The sequence below is a fragment of the Tiliqua scincoides genome, chromosome 5, assembly GCF_035046505.1.
Source record: "Tiliqua scincoides isolate rTilSci1 chromosome 5, rTilSci1.hap2, whole genome shotgun sequence".
Classification (NCBI taxonomy): Eukaryota; Metazoa; Chordata; class Lepidosauria; order Squamata; family Scincidae; genus Tiliqua; species Tiliqua scincoides.
The window spans coordinates 104,095,917-104,115,273 of NC_089825.1; the positions used below are offsets into that span (position 1 = coordinate 104,095,917).

Consider the following 19,357-nt stretch of genomic DNA (forward strand, 5'->3'; position numbering starts at 1 on the left):
CATGATCTGAACACCTTAAGGAACACAGTGTCCTTATCTCCTTTACCTACATCTTCTGCAAGGAAGATAGAGAGAATGTTGATTGAACCTAAACCCAGAAAAATGACATGACACATGGGATGTCGGTTAAATGTGCTGTATCTTTATGAATGATAGATTTGTGCAGCTAACTCACCTCTACAACACCTATATCCTTACCCTGAAGCAATATCACCAACTCAGTATTGTCCTTCTCCTTTGTTACTTTTGTAATGGTGACAAAGACATTTTCAGAGGACAGACTTAGGGCCCAATCCTATCCAACTTGCCAGTGCTTATGTAGCTGTGCGAATGGGGCATGCACTCCATCCTGTACTGGGAAGCGGTCACTATTCAAGATACTGCCTTGCCCCATACCCCACCAGTCTCTGTCTGTCTCTCTACTGTTATGCAGATCCCATTTCATGCAGTGAGCTCAGTGATCATCAATCCCCTGCTGCCTCCTCTGCCAATGTTGCTGTTTGTACCACTCTAAGAACCACTAGCAGAAACCTCTGCCCATGTGGTGTCCTGTCAACTTCCTTTTGGTCACTTCTACATCCCAGAATGAGGTGCCAACTGGATAGGGTGATACTAATTCCTGCCTATGCTGCTATCTCTTGGTGCCTCCAGAAATAGAAAGACACCACCTTCCCACCATATTGGACACAAAGCCAGAGTTTCCATGCAGGAAGAATTGTGCAGAAAGAATTTCAAACATGTATGCACATCTTGGAAAATATGTGATGTAAAACTTCATAGTGCTTTTCTGTCTACATGAAGCAGGTGCATTATATTCCATCCTTGGGCACTGAAAGCATCATTTCACTTTCCCAATGGGAAATGCCAGACCATGGAAAATCAAGAAATTTGGATGACCAGTTTTGGTTTTTTTTTGGTTTTTTTTTTCCTTTCATCAGGTGGGAGTGTGTTGCCTGAGAAGCATTTATTTTTGCATGTGTTTGTGGCACTGAGTGTATTTCAGGAGAGCATGATCCCAACCAGTCTCAAGCCATCGGAACTGAGCTTAAGACAAGAAGCCACAGGTTCCACAAACCTCGAGGGAGGCCACAACTCTGGTCTATCAGAGCATCTTCCTCCCTCCACCACTCTAGGTGGCTGGCTTGATAAAAGCCTTTCCATACTTTCGTTTCCACTGGGAAATTTGCATGGCTGGTAGCACCTTCATTGCACAGCAAACTTGAACCTGTAAAAAAAAGTCACATCCTGGAACTTTCCAGACATGGAGTAAAGAATTTCAAGTGACACCGAAGACAAGTTTTCAACCCTGGTTATTTTCACTAATTCCATGGCCAGGCCCGATTATGAGTAGTATGTTACTCAATGCTGTGGCCTCCATATCAAATGAAATTAGTTGCTACAACCTTAGTAGCGTGCAAGTCATAGGAAGCACCCATCTTATGGGGATGAGCAATGAAAGGCCATCAAGGCGAAAAGGAAGATCCTTGATGAGCTTATCCCATCCTTGATGAGCTTATGGGAAATTAGAGTACAGATTGGGCATCCCTTATCTGAAATTCTTGGGTCCTGTTTTGGATTTTGGATGTTCCATGTTTCAGAATATCTGCATATACAATGAGAGATCTTGGGGACGGGGCCCAAGTCTCAACAAAAAATTCATTTATGTTTCATATACCCCATATATAGATAACCGGAAGGTGATTTTATGCAATATTTTAAAAAATTTTCTGCATGAAACAAGGCTTGTGCGTGAAACAGTTTGTTATTTCATTTCTTTAGATATGGAAGTAAAAAAGAAGTTATTACTGGCACTCAAGAAAGTTCTGTATTCCAGATAAATCTGTATTTTGGAAATTCGAATGAGGGGTATGCAACGTGTATAAAAATTTGAATGACAGACACTTTGTGTATTTCATAGACAGAGAAAGCAATATAAACTTCCAACCAAGCCATGATCTGAGAAACTTACAGCCTAAACATGACCTGCCTGGGGTGTGCCGCTTCAGTAGTAACGAAAAAGGCTGTTGGCGCCAGATCGGCGCCAGCACCGGATTGCCCCCTTCCCCCAGCCTCGTGCAGCCAGGCTGAGGCTTGGCCGCAATTGGCTGTTGCGGCCAGGGGTGGGCAGAGCCAGGAGCGCCTGCCCGAGTGCGCATGCGGGCTAAGCGCAGTTAGCTCCCAGCCAGCAACCCCTCCCGCCCTCCCTGTAACCAGTCTGGGATTAGCTGGTCGCGTTTTTCTGGCCGCGTAGGAATTTTTTGCAGTCATCTGGATTGGCAGCATGATGACTGTTTTTTCGCCTACCTCAGACTGGCAAGGGGAGGTGTGGTCTTTTGGTTGGGAGGGTCGGTCACTTTATGGTTAGGCAGGATATGTGCGGGGCTGGGTAGGTAGGTATCTGGCTCGGTGTCCATCCAAGGCAGCAAGGTGAGGGGCGAGCCTGAACCGCTCCCATGATGCCTGACGGGCTTCAGGAGGCAGGCAGGCAAACCCCTCTCCTGGACGGTCAGACCAGTGACGCTCTGGCGGCTGGTCTGAAGTCCAGCTGCCTTGCCCCCCTTTGGGGGGTGGCGTTGAGAAACCTAGGCTGGCTATTTGACAGCTGGGGCCTTGAGCCAGGAGGTAAGCCCTATGAGTTGCAGGGGGAGATAGACGGCTAGGACCGTTTCCCCCATATGACTCCGCACGTTTTGTTGGAAGGTTGCCCTGTTGCAGTTAATGTTAAAGTTTAATAAAGTGGCCCATTTTATATCCAAGCTGAAGTCTGGTCTCTTTATTTGGGGGGTAAGGGGGTAATGGCTGCCGCAAGATCCGGACCCCCTTGGGCTATCGCGGGTGGCAACTCTTTCATCTCCTTCTCCCAGGTAAGGGAAGTAATCCCACAATGGGGCTATTCAAGATACTGCTGACCGTGAGGTAAAGCCGTTTGTGTAGGGTGCTGAGCCCTACACGAACGGATAGAATTCAGTGGAGCGAAGCTCCAGCAGACCCAACTCTCTGCCTCCCCACTCCCTCCCCCTGGCACGCCTCCCGCCCACCCTCTCCCTGCCTCCCCCCTCTCCAGAAAGCCTCCTCCCCGACCCCTCCCTGCTGCCACTTAAGGTGCCGTGGCTCAGTGGTCCATGTGCCCGCCAAGCACCGGAGGACGGGCGCACGCCCGGCACTAGCCCAGCACTGGGCTAGCACGGGTGCTGGCCTGGCAGTAAGCCTTGCAAATGGGCCTTATGTCCCTTTTGCTACAGGGAGCAGCAGCAGGAATCCGGCATGCCAAGCTCAGAACTGGTCTCTAATGGAGCTCAGTGACCTTTGCTTCTGTAGCTGCATCTTCTGCTAGGAGGAGAGTGAGAATGTTGATTGCACCCAAACACAGAAAAAAAAGATATGAGATACAGGATGTGGAATAAATGTGAACTGCATCTTTATGAATGATACAGAGATGTGTAGCTAACTCACCTCTACAACAGCTATATACTTACAGTGAAGCAATATCTGCAAATCAATACTGTCCTTTGCCTTGTTATTTTTATAATGGTGATCTAGACATTTTTAGAGGTCAGACTTAGGACTGAATCCTACCCAATTTGCCAGTGCTTATGCAGCTATGCCAACAAGGCATGCGCTCCCTCCTGCAGCGAGGGCAGTCACAGGGGCCTCCTCAAGGTAAGGGAATATTTGTTCCCTGACCTTGGGGCTGCATCGTGGCTGCATCAGTGCTAGGACTGGGCCCTTATCCAGACTAGATCCAGCCTTACTAGATCCCTCCTAGTAAGGCTCCTGAGAGCCTCTTTCACATCTTTGTTTCTCAAAGAATATATAATGGGATTGACAACAGGGGTTACCACCGTATAAATGAGGGACATTAGCTTGTCCTTTCCCACAGAAGAACTTGTACCAGCCCTCATATAATTATAAATGGCAGAAGAAAAATAAAAACTAACTATAGTGAGGTGAGAGGAACATGTTGAGAAAGCTTTCTTCTTCCCTTCAGCAGAGCGGATTCTGAAGATAGCTCTCAGGATGAACAAATAGGAAGTTAAAGTCAACCCACTGGTGCACATTCCAAAGACCACAGTTGCCACATAAGTCACAGTCTCATTCAGGCTGGTGTCTGAGCAGGAGCACTTTAAAAGTGCTGGGAAATCACAGAAGAAACTATTGATGATGCTGGAATTGCAGAAGGACAACTGAAGCAGAAGACCAACATGTAATGTAGAATTGGCCAGTCCTATAATCCAAATGCTCACAGTTATTCCAATGCACATTTCCTTCCTCATGATGAGTGTGTAGTGCAAAGGGTGGCAGATAGCAGCATAGCGGTCAAAAGCCATAAAGGTGAGAATTAGAAATTCAGTCACTAAGGCCCATGAGAAGAGATGGACTTGTGTAAAGCAGCCATAAAAGGAGATGCTTTTTCTGTGTGTCCCCAGATTCTGGAGCATTTTGGGGGTTGTGATTGAGATGGAGAACACATTCACTAAGGACAGGTTGATGAGCAGGAAGTACATGGGAGTGTGGAGTTTCTTGCAAGTGCATATTGTAAACATGAGAAGTAAGTTTCCAGCTAGTGCTATTGTGTAGATGAAGGCAAATACGCATAAGAGAAGTGATTGTAGTCCAGGTGAATTGGTTAGACCAACCAGTATGAATTCAGTAACTGACTGATTCTTCATTTCTGCATGTCCATTTGAGTTGACCTAGACTGACAAATGGTATTTCAGAGTAGGTTGATTCTTTCTTTCTCTCTCTCTCTCTCACACACACAGGCACACACATATATGTGGAAACACATGCACATGGAAACACACACACAAAGACACACATACACCTTCAACTTACCAAGGAAGACCAAATGGCTTTCTTTTGCACATGTCTCAAAATAGTAGTAGTAGTAGTAGTAGTAGTAATGAGGTGAATATTTTTTTAAATAAATTTCTTTTTATTTTAATTATATAATTAATTTAGAGCGGAACCCTAAGTGCCTGTTGTGCCAGCGGCCTAAGTCCCTTGCATCAGCCCGGAAGGGTCGCAAACATGCCTTAAAGCATGTTTGCACCTCTGTGGGAGTAAGCCACGCAAGTGCATGGTGGTGTGCCAGCCTGCGCAGGCCAAATCCGGCCTCTGTGGTGGGAAGGAACGGTAAGTCCGTGCCAGCCGAGCTCAGCTGGCGCAAGTGTCTGGGGGGTGGGTGAAGGCCGGGAAGGAAGCGGGAGGGAGAGGTTTTAGGATGGGGGGAGTGTGAGCAGAGGGCAGGCCCATGGACAGGTAGGTGGGGAGCGGGAGCGGGAGATGCCAAATCCTAGCCCCCATTCCTGGGCAGCGTGGAGTGGAGTCCGGGCTTCTCTACTCTGCTTGGCTCTGCATCACCTCATCAGGTGGCGCAGACATGAGTAGACCCATTGGGGCCGCTGAGGCTCTCCCGGGGCTAAGGGGAAAAGTTTCCCCTTGCTCCTGACTGAGCCACGGTCAGCCCCAAATTTGTGCTGTATACAGTGCAGGTCCACTGGCCTGCCTGTTACAACGCGTTAGAATTGTGCGGTTAATTATATATACTATAAAAACTTTATCGATAAATATTTTATCGATTAATCTATTTATATATAAATACATACATTTACTAATTAATATTCATCCCTATAAAAACTCTATTTGCCAACATTTTTATCATTAATAACACATTGTAGCAGTTATGATGATCATTATAATTATATGAAGAATATTAATATTCTGCTCTTCAATTTAAGAAGATCACAAGGGATTTTTATGGTAAAGTAAGCAAAAAAATGGTTCCCTCTCCAAGAGGGACTCACAGTCTAACAAAAGATGCCAAAGAAACATCAGGAAACAGACATTAATTTAAAGGTGTCCTGCAGGAGTGAATGCAGACAATTGCTTTTCCTTTGCTAAATATATGGGAAGCAGCAATTTACAAAGTGCTTCAGTGTGCTGTTGGCTGGAATACTTCACTGATAAGAATCTATCTATCTATCTATCTATCTATCTATCTATCTATCTATCTATCTATCTATCTATCTATCTATCTATCTATCTATCTATCTATCTTGATGTACAGTCTAAACTGATGATGTCTTTATCTCCAACATTAGTTAATTAGCAAAGCTCTTTAAACTTGGTAGAATTCAAATAGCAGTTTCCCATATTGTGCAGATGTAAGGAAGAAGCTGGGGTAGAAAAAACGGATGACATCCATAACATACCTTCATTCCTGTTTGTTCTGGGTAGATTTCCCTGGAATCTCTCTTCCTTTGTCTTTGAATTATTTTCTATTTTGCATCTGGTACCTGAGAAGCAGCCCATGCAGCCTTGTTTTAGCAATCCGATGGCTGATGAGAACTCATCTCATGCTGTTGTGGGCATGCTCATTTGCTGATCCAAGCCCTGTCACCACTTTCAGGTCTCTCTTTATGCAAATGAGGGGGCCACTGGGAGAAGGACCTTTGTGGAGTCAACAGGCAGGAATTTATTGAGGTTTCTGATTGTTTTTTCTCTTGTGTGTTAGAATGTCAAATTGTGCTATGTTAGCCATTGTATTACTTGTTTTTTTTTAATTGATTTTTTAAATAGTTGTTTACTATGAGCAGTAAGAAGTTCCAAGGACAGTGCTACCAAGTTTAATTCCTTTTGGATGAGAGAGAGAGATTGATTGATTGATTGATTTCAAACCCAATTAAAGACATATCTCCATTTTGCCTGCCTACTTCTCACTAGAAACACACTAACAGCCGATCCTAACTAGTGCTGGTTCAGCAGGACGTGGGATGGTGCAGGTTGGAGATCTCTTAAGGGTAAGGGGACGTTCTTACCCCAAGTAGCCTTGAGTAGCCTGTGTAACTGGCCTACTCAGATCTGCTCCTGCCAAATGTCTGGCGCAAGTCCAAGCTGCCCCGTGCTTGGCTTCCAAGCCTCTGAAATGCAACAGAATTTCATGTGCACCTGCACTGCCCATCCCACTGCTCCTTGGCCTGATCCTGAAATGGAGTAAAGGGCACATCAGGGAAGAATCAGCATGAGGGTGGGATGTTAGGCACCACAACCCCTTCTTTTATGCTGCATTACACATGAATACATGCCACACTGGACACGTCCAACACCTTCACCCAACACCACCCTGGCTCCCACAGTAGCAATGAAAATTCCTTATGATTGCATGAAGCTGTACGTTAGAATATTGTTTTGTTTGTTTTAAGCTTCCATCAACATGAAATGGGTAAGGAAGCTCATGTTAATTAAGCTTAACTCCATGAACTTCAGATACCCAAAGCCATTCCTGGGTCCACTTGGATCCCAGTATCCACACACCTGTGGATTTGGCTTATCACAGATGCCAGTGGATAGTGGTTGGCAACCTTCAGTCTCGAAAGACTATGGTGTAAGCCTACAGCACCTGGTATTCCCAGGCGGTCTCCCATCCAAGTACTAACCAGGCCTGACCCTGCTTAGCTTCCAAGATCAGACGAGATCAGGCATTTGCTATGAGCCAAGTTTCTAAAGGCGTTTAAATAAATAACAAAAGATATGAAAATCAGAACTGCTACCATTGTGCAGCAAAACAGTGCCGTTTTCAAGCCTCCTGTGCTATTCTCCTGTGCTGAAAGACCCACTTCCGGGTCACATGGATGCTCCTTGCTCCTTCCAGGTACACTCCAGAATGCATCCCAGAACCCTCACAGATACTGAGGTTCCACCCATGCTTTATATTCCGCCTTGCCCCATACCCCACCCACCTCCATCTAGTGTTATGCAGACCCCCATGTCATGCAGTGAGCTCAGAGATCATCAAACTCTTGCTGCCTCCTCCGCCAATGTTGCTGCTTGTGCTGCTTGTGCTGCTACTGCTGCTACTGCCCCAGAAACTACCATAGCCGTGAGCCTCATGATCTGTCCATGAGATATCCACTCTGGTTGTTTTGCTTCTGCACCCCAGAATGTGGTGCCAACGGGGTAGAGTAGTGCTAATCCCTACCTATGCTTCTCTCCCTTGGTGCCTCAGAAATAGAAAGATGCCACCTTCCCACCTGATTGGACACAACAGCAGAGTTTTCACGCAGGAAGAGTTGTGCACAAAGAATTTCAAACATGAACGCACATCATGGAAAATAAGTGGGTCATGATGTAAAACTTCAGAGCGCTTTCTATACAAATAAAGCAGGTGCATTCTATCCCATTCTTGTGCACTGAAAGGACCATTTCACTTTCACAATGAGAAATGCCAGACCTTGGAAAATCAAGGCATTTGGAAGACCATTCTTTTTTTCCTTTTATCAGGTGTTGCCTGATAAACTTTTATCTTTGCATGTGTTTGTGGCACTGGGTGCATTTCAGGAGAACATGATCCCAACCAGTCTCAAGGCATCAAGCTTAAGACAAGAAGCCATAGGTCCCCCCAAACCTCAAAGGAGGCCACAAAGGAGGTCTATCAGAGCATCTTTCTCCCTCCACCACTCTAGGTGGCTGGCTTGAGAGAAGCCTTTCCTTTCTTTCATTTCCTCTGGGAAAGTTCCAGGACTGGTAGCACCTTCCTCTTACAGCAAATTTGAACCTGTAAACAAAAGCCACATCTTGGAACCTTCCAGACTGAGAGTAAACATAGTTTTTAGTGACACTAAAGAATGGTTTCCAAACCTAGCTATCACCACCAATTCCATGGCTAAATCAACCATGAGTAGTATGTTACTTGAAGCTGCAGCCTCTGTTTCAAATAAAATTGGTTGCAGCACCCCCAGCAGAGTGCCAAACAAGTGTGGATGAACGACAGTGGAGCAGGAGGGGGGCATAGCTGTAAGTGTAGCACGGCTCTGAAACTCGCCATGTAAGCTGCCCCTCCCCCTCACTCTCAGGGCCATTCTGAGGAGCAAAAGCAACATGGAGGCATCTCCTCTACATTGCTTTCACTCCCGGACAGGCTCTGAGAGCAAGGGGTGGGGCCTCTTACATGGTGTAATGGAAGATCAGAAGATCATCAGGTGGATGATGTGGTGGTGACAGCGATTCCCTGTTTTGACAGCTGTTTGACAGCTCTGGGAAGGGCAGGGCTGGCTCCACAGCTGTAATCAATCAAGGCCAATGGAGACCTGGATGGACACCTGAGCTTCATTTGACCTTGATGGGACTTTGAATGGACATGGACTGAAGGGATGGCTCACCTGAGCCTAATTTGGAGCTAATGAGGTAGCTCACAGCTGAGCTGCATTTGGATCATGAGACATCCAAGGATAAAAGGCAGTTTTCTAAGGAGACAGAGCTACCCTGACCCTGACCCAGAGGGAGACGCTACCTGATCCAGAGGAGACCTGACTGAAGCTTGACCTTGGACTGGGACTGGACTCTGACTTTTGCCTGATGCACTTGTGAGTTTAACAAGAGAAGCTAATTAGCCTTAAGCGGGCATAAGGCCCATTGGATTGGGATTTGGCAGAACACATGGTGAGTTTTGAAGCTGTGCGGGATTTACAGTTCTGCCTCCCCTCTGGCTATGCTACTGCAGATGAACAATGGAGCACCATCAAGGCACAAAAGAGCTCACCCCACCAAAGCCCCTATCCTTTTGTATGGGAAATTAGAGTATAAAAAGTAGAGTGAAGGACCCTGTATTTCGTTAACAGGAAATGACATATAAAATCCAACTCAGCCAGGATCTGAGGAAGTGCAGGTCAGCAACCTTTGCTTCTTTAGTTGCATCTTCTGCATGGAGGAACACTCACAGCACCCAAACCCAGAAAAAAAGAGATGAGACACAGGGATGTGTGTTAAAAGTGAACCATATCTTTTTGAACAGTACAGAGATGTGCCGCTAAATCATCTCTACAAAAGCTATACCATTACCATGAAGCAATAATACCAACTCCATACTGCCCTTTCCCTTTGTTATTTTTCTAATGGAAATTTAGACATTTTTAGAGGATAGAATTAGGGCTAAATCCTATTCAAGTTTCCAGTGCCAATGGAGCAGAGTGAATGAGGTGTATGCTGTCTCCTGTGGTGTGGGGGGGGGGGCAGTTATGAAGGCTTTTTCAAGCTCAGTAAATATATGTTCCCTTATGGGGCTGCATTGTGGCTGGATGGGTGCTGTAAAGTTGGATAGGACTGGGCACTTATGGTTTCTGGAAAAGCAGCCCTCTCCTAATAAGGCTCCAAAGAGCCTCTTTCACATCTTTGTTTCTCAAAGAATATATGATGGGATTGACAACAGGGGTTACCACCGAATACAGGAGAGAAACTAACTTGTCTTTTTCCACAGAAGAACCTGAAGTGGGCTTGATATAATTATAAATGACTGAAGAAAAATAAAAAATAACTACAATGAGGTGAGAGGAACATGTTGAGAAGGCTTTCTTCTTCCCTTCAGGGGAGCGGATTCTGTAGATAGCTCTCAGGATGAACAAATAGGAAGTTAAAGTCAACCCACAGGTGCAGACCCCGAAGATCACAGCTGCCACAGAAGTCAAAGTCTCATTCAAGCTGGTGTCCGAGCAGGAGAGTTTGAGAAGTGCTGGGAAATCACAGAAGAAATTATTGATGATGCTGGAGTTGCAGAAGGACAGCTGAAGTAAAAGACTGACATGAAATGTAGAATTGACCAGGGTGACAACCCAAATGCTTATAGTTATTCCAAAGCACATTTCTTTCCTCATGATAAGTGTGTACTTCAAAGGTTGGCAGATAGCAGCATAACGGTCATAAGCCATAAAAGTAAGAATGAGAATTTCAGTCACCAGTGCCCATACGAAGAGATGGACTTGGGTAAAGCAGCCATAAAAGGAGATACTTTTTCTGTGAGTCCCAAGATTCTGGAGCATTTTGGGTATTGTGACTGAGATGGAAAACACATTCACTAAGGACAGGTTGGTGAGCAGGAAGTACATGGGAGTGTGGAGTTTCTTGCAAGTGCATATGGCAAGGATAAGAAGCAGGTTCCCAGCTAGTGCTATAGCATAGATGAAGGCAAATACTCCCAAGAGAAGTGACTCCAGTCCAGGTGTACTGGTTAGACCAGCCAGTGTGAATTCACTAACTGACTGATTCTTAATTACAGCATCTCCTATGGTGGGAACCTAGACAGACAAATGGTGTTAAAAAGTCAGTTTAGATGGTTGATGACTTCTGTCCATTTCTCTCCCTCTCCTCCTCTTCCTCCCCCCCTCTCTCTCAGACACACCTACACCCACAGACACACACACAAACACACCCCTGCTATTTTATGTTAAATATTTTTAAATCAATAAATTGTAACTATAATTCAATAGTATAACTTATTTAATAGTATAAGGGTGCAATCCTCTTCCACTTTCTAGCACTGACATAAGGGCAATGCAGCTCTGAGGTAAGGGAACAAGCATTCCCTTACTTTGAGGAGACCTCCGTGAGTGCCACCTGACTGCAGGGTGCAGCACACATCCCATTGGCACCGCTATGCCAGCGCTGGAAAGTTGGTTAGGATATGGGCCTAAATGATATAATCATAAATATATGATAGATATTTACACCATACAAGGTGACCCATTTTGCTCTTAGCTGGAATAATGTAAATCAAGGTGTCATTGACACTGTGCCAAATGCTTCACTGATAAGAATGTGTATGTATGTAGGTAGGTACCGTGTTTCCCTGAAAATAAGACTTACCTTGAAAATAAGACCTAGTTGTGATCAGGGCCAGGACAGGGGGGGACAGAAGGGGTCCTCAGGTGGGGGTGCATGTGGACAACGTGACCAGGAACACTGCAGTTCCGCGCCCACCACCTAGAAAGCGCTTGCTTGGCACACTTGGGCAGAGGATGCTGAGGAGGAGCTGAAGAGGGAAGCAGCAAGCGAGGCAACCTTGCCTACCAGTGGCTCTGAGGCTCTCCACGCTTTCCAGGGAGTAAGTCCCATTAACTATAAAGGGACTAATTTCTGAGTTGACAGGCAGGCAGGCATCCTCCTGGGTGCTGAGGGGATATTTTTGTAAGGTATATTTTTGTACATGAATGACTGTGGATTGTTGTACATTAAAAAAAAAAACTTACCCCCAAAATAGGACCTAGTGTGTTTTTTTGAGCCAAAAAAAGAAACAAAAAAACAAAAAAAAGGACAGTGTCTTGTTTTTGGGGAAACACGGTAGGTAGGTACGTAAATAGGACCCAATCCTATCCTACTTTCCAGCACTGATGCAGCCTCTGTGCAGCCCCAAGTAAGGCAGCAAATGTTCACACAGCTTGAAGAGGCCTCCATTAATGCCCCATCACCACAGGATGCAACCTACACTCTGTTGACATGACTGCATTGGTGCTGGAATGTTGGATAGGATTGGGACTGTACCCTCTAATATTTTGAAATATTTATCACCAATGTTAATTAGCAATGCTTTTTACTCTTGGCAGAATTCAAATAGCCCATTTCCATATTTTTCAGATGTGAGGAAGAAGCCAGAACAGGGAAAACAGGTGACCTTAAAACATACCTTCATTCCTGTTTGTTCTGGGTAGATCTTCCTGAAGTCTTTACTCCTTCACAGGTCATTGAATTATTTTCTGTTTGATATCTGGTACCTGACAAGACGAATATGCAGCTGTGTTTTGTCAGCCCAAGGATAACTCATCTGAGGATTTACAGTCCTTTACTGATCCACCACTTTCAGATCTCTCTTTATGTAAATGAGGGGGCCTCTGGGAACAGGACCTTTGAGACATCATCAGGAAGGAATGTACTGCAACCCAGGTTTCTGATTTTTTTTTTTTTTCCTGGCACAAGTTAGATTTTAGAACCCTGCTATTGTTTAGCCATTACTGTGCTTGTCTTTTTAATTTGGTACATTTCATTAGCCTTGTGACATACAGTGTTCCAACTTCCTTGAGCAGTGAGGAGTTCCAGGGACAGTGCTACCAAGTGTAATTTTTGAGGGGTGAGAGAAGGGGGTGCACAAGTTGTTTCAAACCAACTATTGTACATGTCTGCATTCCTGTCACACCACTTCTCATTGGAAACAGGTGGGCAGCCCCATCCTATGTTGCCCCAGCACCCAGAGGAACAGCAGCACCAAAACAGCTACTGCTACATCATATGGGGCTGGGGAAGAAACCAGATAATGGTGCCATGGCCCCAGTTGGTCTTCTCAGAGCTGCATCAGCTGTTGAGCTGGCTCATAACCAGAGACCAGTGTAGGGCTACCTGTTCAGGGAAGCAGTACAAGATATGGCGGCAGACTACTGCTGTTTCCTCCCCCTCCCAGGTCTGATCCTTCCCTGCCCTTTCTCCACCCAGCTGCACCCTCTCCTGCCTTCCCCCTCCCCCGCCCTGAAAAACCTTGCAGCCGAGTGACATCAATACTCATTGCCAGCCACACTCCACTTTCGTCCCCTTGGAGCTGAGGCCCAGCACTGACTGGTGCTTTCTCAGCACCAGTGCTGTGGTCTCACCACCAGCAGGAAAGTGCCTAATGACACTTTCACAATGGTGGTTGCTGGAATAGCACAGCAGCTACTGCTGCTGACCCAACATAGGATTGGGCCCTAAGACTGCAATTCAGTACACACTGAACTGGGAGTAAGCCTCACTGCACACACTGGGGCTTACGTCCGAGTAAAGCTGTATAGGACTATACTGTAAGTACCCTTGCTCAGAGGCTGGAAGTGAAGTCTTTGTCATGTCAACTCCAGTAAGGCTGCTTTGCCTGCCTCTCTCACTATATATAGAGGCAAAGCAGCCATACTGGAGTTGACATGACACTGGATAGTGCCCTGTTAATCTTTTCTCTAGCTAATACCTTTTTCTAGCTATTGTTAAACTTGTCTCAGTGCAGTTCTTGTCATTCCGCTTTTCTTACAAGCCAATCTATTCAGGGACAAGCCAACATTTGCCCAATACAACCATACCCAGAAATAAGAGATGACACATAGGAAATGGACTAAAAGGAAATGAAGCTCAACTTTATTAACAATATGTGATGTGAACATAACTAATCTCTACTGCTGGTACACCTTTAGACTGTTCCAGTGTCACCCAATCAACAATGTCCCTCTCCTTCAATATTTTTGTGTGGCAAGTGCAGAGATCTCGATCTACATTTCATTGGTCTACTACAAAATCATACAACATATTAACACATTAATTATCAGATCTTAAACAGTCTATTACTTGTTGGAAAGTACAAAACACCAAAGAAAAATGAGAAAAAAATATAAATTAAGTTCCTTATCTACTCATCAAATCCATAGGCTATTTCACCCATTTTCCTCTCAATGCACAGGAAGTCCATGAATAATTTCCAACTGCCCATAAAAGTTTTTACTGACTTTCCAAGGGCCTCTCTGTCTTGTGCCCCTAGACATTTTTCGAGATTAGAGTTGTGGTCTCTGCAACCGCAGACCTTTTCCACTAAGGCTCTTGAGTGCCTCTTTCACGTCTTTGTTTCGCAGAGAATATACAATGGGATTAAGTACAGGGGTTACCACTGTATAAAGGAGAGAAACGAGCTTGTCTTTTTCTGAAAAAGAAGCCGATTTGGGTGTGATGTAATTATAAGTGCCTGAGGAAAAATAAAAACTAGCTACAATGAGATGAGAGGAACACGTTGAGAAGGCTTTCTTCTTCCCGTGAGTGGAAGGGATTCTGAATACTGTCCTCAGGATGAAAAAATACGAAGTTAAAGTCAATCCACAGTTGCAGATCCCAAAGATGACAGCTGCCCCTGAAGTCAGAGTCGAGTTCAGGCTGATGTCTGAGCAGGACAGCTTCAAAAGTGGTGGGAAATCACAGAAGAAGTTGTTGACAATGTTAGAGTTGCAGAAGGACAGTGGAAGTAAAAGACCAGTATGAAATGTGGAATTGGCCAGTCCGACAGCCCAAAGGCTCATAGTTACTCCAACACACATTTCCTTCCTCATAATGAGTGTATAGTGCAAAGGTTGGCAGATAGCAGCATAGCGGTCAAAAGCCATAAAAGTGAGAATGAGACTTTCAGTCACTAGTGCCCATAAAAAGAGATGAACTTGTGTAAAGCAGCCATAAAAGGAGATGCTTTTTCTGTGCGTTCCAAGATTCTGGAGCATTTTGGGTGTTGTAACTGAGATGGACAACACATTCACTAAGGACAAGTTGATGAGCAAGAAGTACATGGGTGTGTGGAGTTTCTTGCAAGTGCATATGGCAAGGATGAGGAGGACGTTTCCAGCTAGTGCCATAGTGTAGATGAAGGGAAATACCCCTAAGAGAAGTGACTCCAGTCCAGGTGAACTGGTTAGACCAACCAGTATGAATTCACTAATTGACTGATTCATAATTTCAGCATCTCCAAAGGTGGCAACCTAAATAGATATATAGTATTGCATTAAAAGGGCTCTGTCCACATATGTGAGAGGAGGCTTATTTGCTTGGCTTCCACCCCCCATGCTGCCTTGAGCAGACCAGTGGGAGGCAGGTCCAGGCAGGCTATGTTGCAGTGCCAAGTTCTCCAGCAGCACTTTTCAATCAGCTGCATCAGAAAGCACAAAGATTACTTCTTTGACTCTGTCTTTCTGCCTGTCTGTCTCTCTCACACACACACCTATGAGACTTTCAAAGGAAAGTGAAAGGAGTTCTTGTAGAACAAATCTCAAAGGTTTCAATTTCTGCACATTTCAAAAATTACCAGTTTTTGCAACACTGATGTCATTTATTAATGTATTGTAGCAGCAGGCCTATTGTAGTAGCAGCAGCAGGGGCAAAATATCTGGGACCCTGGCTTCCTGGGGGGGGGGGGGAGACCTTCACATTACAAAATAAATTTGGGTACTCCTATCCAGGGCTGTGTTTCCACTACAACTTGAATCCAAATGTAATAAATGCTAAATTACAAGTGTAATAAATATTAAATGTAATAAATATTATGTATAATATTAAATGAAGAAATAAACCCCTGCTAACTGGGTAAGAAGCACTTTTTCAAGTGGATGCTCCCCTTTTTAACAGGGGGAAAGTAACTAGCTCGCCCCACCCCAGCATTGTCTTTGCTAGTGGCTGTCTGTTGGTGTTCTTTTGCATCTTTTTAGATTGTGAACCCTTGTGGAGCAGGGAACCATTAGTTATTTGAGTTTTCTCTGTATACCACTTTGTAATTTGTTAAAAAGCGGTATTTTATTATTATTATTATTATTATTATTATTATTATTATTATTATTATTATTATTAAATTGTGAATGTAATTTGTATATAAATGTAGATTGTTGGCAACCTTCAGTCTCGAAAGACTATGGCATCGCGCTCTGAAAGGTGGTTCTGGAACAGCGTCTAGTGTGGCTGAAAAGGCCGATTCGGGGGTGACAGTCCCTTCCACACTGGGAGCAAGTGCAGTCTGTCCCTGGTCTGTCTCCCTGGCTATGGGCCTTCTTTCTTTGCCTCTTTGCCTCAGTCTGTTGGCCAAGTGTCTCTTCAAACTGGGAAAGGCCATGCTGCACAGCCTGCCTCCAAGCGGGCCGCTCAGAGGCCAGGGTTTCCCACCTGTTGAGGTCCACTCCTAAGGCCTTCAGATCCCTCTTGCAGATGTCCTTGTATCGCAGCTGTGGTCTACAAGTGTTAAATACATTACAAATATAATAAACTTGTAGCAGTTCCACTACAACTTTAATTGGATTTCAATTCACTTCTATTACCCCGGTGCATGTTGGAGACTGTAAATGGTACCTCTAACCACTCTCATATTCCTTAAAAACTAGAGTCTCCCAGAATGCATAGGGGAGTAGAAATGCATTGAAACTGGATTAAAGCTGTAGTGGAAATGCAGCCCAGGTCTTCTCTATAAACACCAACAAGTATTAGTACAATTCAAACTTGGTAAAGTGAAACATACACCTTTAGACCAGAACTACAAGCCCCAGCAGTAGGTCACACCCACTTCAGTTCACAGAATTCCCTGGCCCCAATAGTAAGCTCCATTCCTTCTTCTAGTTTAGTGCGTGTTTAGAGAACACATGACATTGGATCAAGTCTGCATGTGTTTTGATACTGTTTGAAGGTGAAATTAACAGTATGGAGAACAAATATGTGTGGACAACAGACGGGGGGGGGGGGGAGAGAGAGAGGCCAGGCAAGTTTATTTCACCTGGGCGTTGTTTCAAAATCATCACATAATAACAAGAGAGATAGTGAAAGCCAGTCCTTGGATGCCCCGGCATTATTAGAAGAAAAAAGTAAATGAGCTGAGGAAGAGGTACTTTGTTAAGATAGTAGAAGAGAAATGCAGTAGTGTGAATTTGGAGATGCTCTCCTGCCTTGTACCTTCTTTGTTCTGAATAGACAGTTTCTCTGATCTCAGGTGTAGAAATTGGCTTAATTCAGACCTGGGGGAACCTAGACTCTGACCATGATGCCTGGCCACCTTAAGGGTGTGCAACAGTAGCACTTCTCAAAGTAAGATTGTCAGATTGTGGTGGGGATGAGAGAAGGCCCTCTCACACAGGCTTATATGGGAGAGTACAGTCTTTCAGAAAGTCTGTATCAGTGGTTCCCATCCTTTAGGAGCCCGAGGACCATTGAGGCAAAAATTGGAATCATCATGGACCACATGCAACTCTCACCTCCATGCACTCTAAAAATACAATTAAATAAATAATAATGAGAGAAGATTTATTAGATTTAATATTTTTAGAGGAGAGTTGTGGGTTGCTGCTTTTGTTGCTGGTTGCGGGAGGTCCATTGCCTGTCCTCTCTTGTGGTCCCCGGGTTAGTGCTCGCTCAGCAAGAAGTTGGAAGTGATCAAAGGCAGTCTGGTTTTTCTGAGCTCTCACCGACCACTTCTCAGGGTCTCACAGACCACTTGTGGTCCACAGATCATGGGTTGGGAACCAGTGGCCTAGATGAAGGCCAGTATTTCAATTGTTTGATGACATATTAAATATAAATATACATAATAATGTATAATATTATGCTATGCTTTGCAGACACACCTTCAGCCAGTGCAGTATTTCCTTCAAACCCTTGAACTTCTTAAAGAAGTTTAATAAACTCAACACTTCAAGCTTATTTCCAAATGTTTTTGTCGCTCTGCATATTTTGCACTTTTCCAGAGTCTATGGCTGAAGCAGAGAGGACATTCAGTACGCTGGCCCATGTTAAGAAGTATTTTAGGTCAATGACATGTCATGAGTGCCTCACAGATTTGGGAATCTTAGCTACTAATAAATAAAACTAAACTGTGATGCTATCACTGAAACATTTGCAAATAAAAAGGCTCTCAAAGCAACACTTTAAATGTGTTGCAGATAAATTGATCAGTCTCAGTGTGTTTTCAATCAAGCATATTGAAATTGATAATTAAGAAGTTTAGTAATGTAGCAATAATCAAAATGCTAGATTTGGTTATTTTTCATTTGCGTTTGTGAACAATATTATTTTAATAAACAAGGTAATTATCCCATTCTGATAAATGTTTTCATTTAGTTTAGAATATCATGAAGATTATTAAAATACAACTATTCAATTTAAAAAAAAATAAATCACAGACATTGATAGGGCAGAAAAATGGTTCTCTGACCAAGAGGGAATAACAATCTAAACAAGACTGCAATCTAAAAAACAGCGATTAGCAAATATTCTGCAGGGGTGATACTGACATTCCTTCTCCCCTGCTAAATATAAGAGAAATAGTACTTTATATGATCCTTCATTCTCTACTAGGCAGGAATAATTTTTAATTAAGTTGCAGTTAAAACTTTGCAAAATGTTTCTTCTTCTACTACTACTACTACTACTACTACTACTAATACTACTACTATCAACACAAAAAGCATATTTGTAAACAGTGATAAGCAGTGATGCATAATCTAAAATGATGATAGTATGTACCTCCAATGTTAGTTTACTAGCAAAGCACTTTAAACTCACTGGAATTCAAATAGCCTGTCCTTATAAGGAAGAACCTGGTGCAGAGGAAAATGATGAAATTAAATACTGTCCGTCATTCCTATTTGTTCTGTTTAGTTTTTGCACACATTTTCCCTCTGTAAATCTTTGAATTATTGCCCCATACCTCCAGTTTTTGTATCGTCAGGAATGCAGGGCCTTCTCATTAGCAAGTTTTAATGTTCTGTTTGGAAAATTCCAAAAAATTCCCCAATGCAGATAGATACTGTCCGTTTGGATCGGATAGTATTGAGACCACCATCCGTGTCTTTCAGTACTGCCCCCTTTATGCCGAGATAGACTCAAGACATCTGGACTGCATGATGAGAACTGAGAGTGGATTCCCCGATTCTGCTAAGGTCTCTTATATATTAAGTGTTTTCTCAAAGGAGAAAGTCAATTGGGTGATACTCTTGCAGCAGGCGATGGAACTGAATGGAAGGAAGTTTGGCTACGAATAAGTTTAGGTTATCACTCCTTACTTTTCTTA

General features: G+C 44.0%; 2 protein-coding genes across 2 annotated transcripts; both read right to left on the reverse strand.

Moving 5' to 3' along the window:
- Window positions 1-10,109: 10,109 nt before the first annotated feature.
- LOC136652801 (olfactory receptor 13G1-like) lies at window positions 10,110-12,460 on the reverse strand. The gene is made up of 2 exons (XM_066629725.1): window positions 12,455-12,460; window positions 10,110-11,069 (listed from the first exon to the last, which is right to left on the reverse strand). The coding sequence occupies exons 1-2, from the start codon at window positions 12,458-12,460 to the stop codon at window positions 10,110-10,112; spliced, it is 966 nt and encodes a 321-aa protein (XP_066485822.1).
- A 1,870-nt stretch (window positions 12,461-14,330) lies between these two features.
- LOC136652802 (olfactory receptor 13A1-like) lies at window positions 14,331-15,173 on the reverse strand. Its single transcript, XM_066629726.1, has one exon. The coding sequence runs from the start codon at window positions 15,171-15,173 to the stop codon at window positions 14,331-14,333; it is 843 nt and encodes a 280-aa protein (XP_066485823.1).
- Between the last annotated feature and the right edge of the window lie 4,184 nt (window positions 15,174-19,357).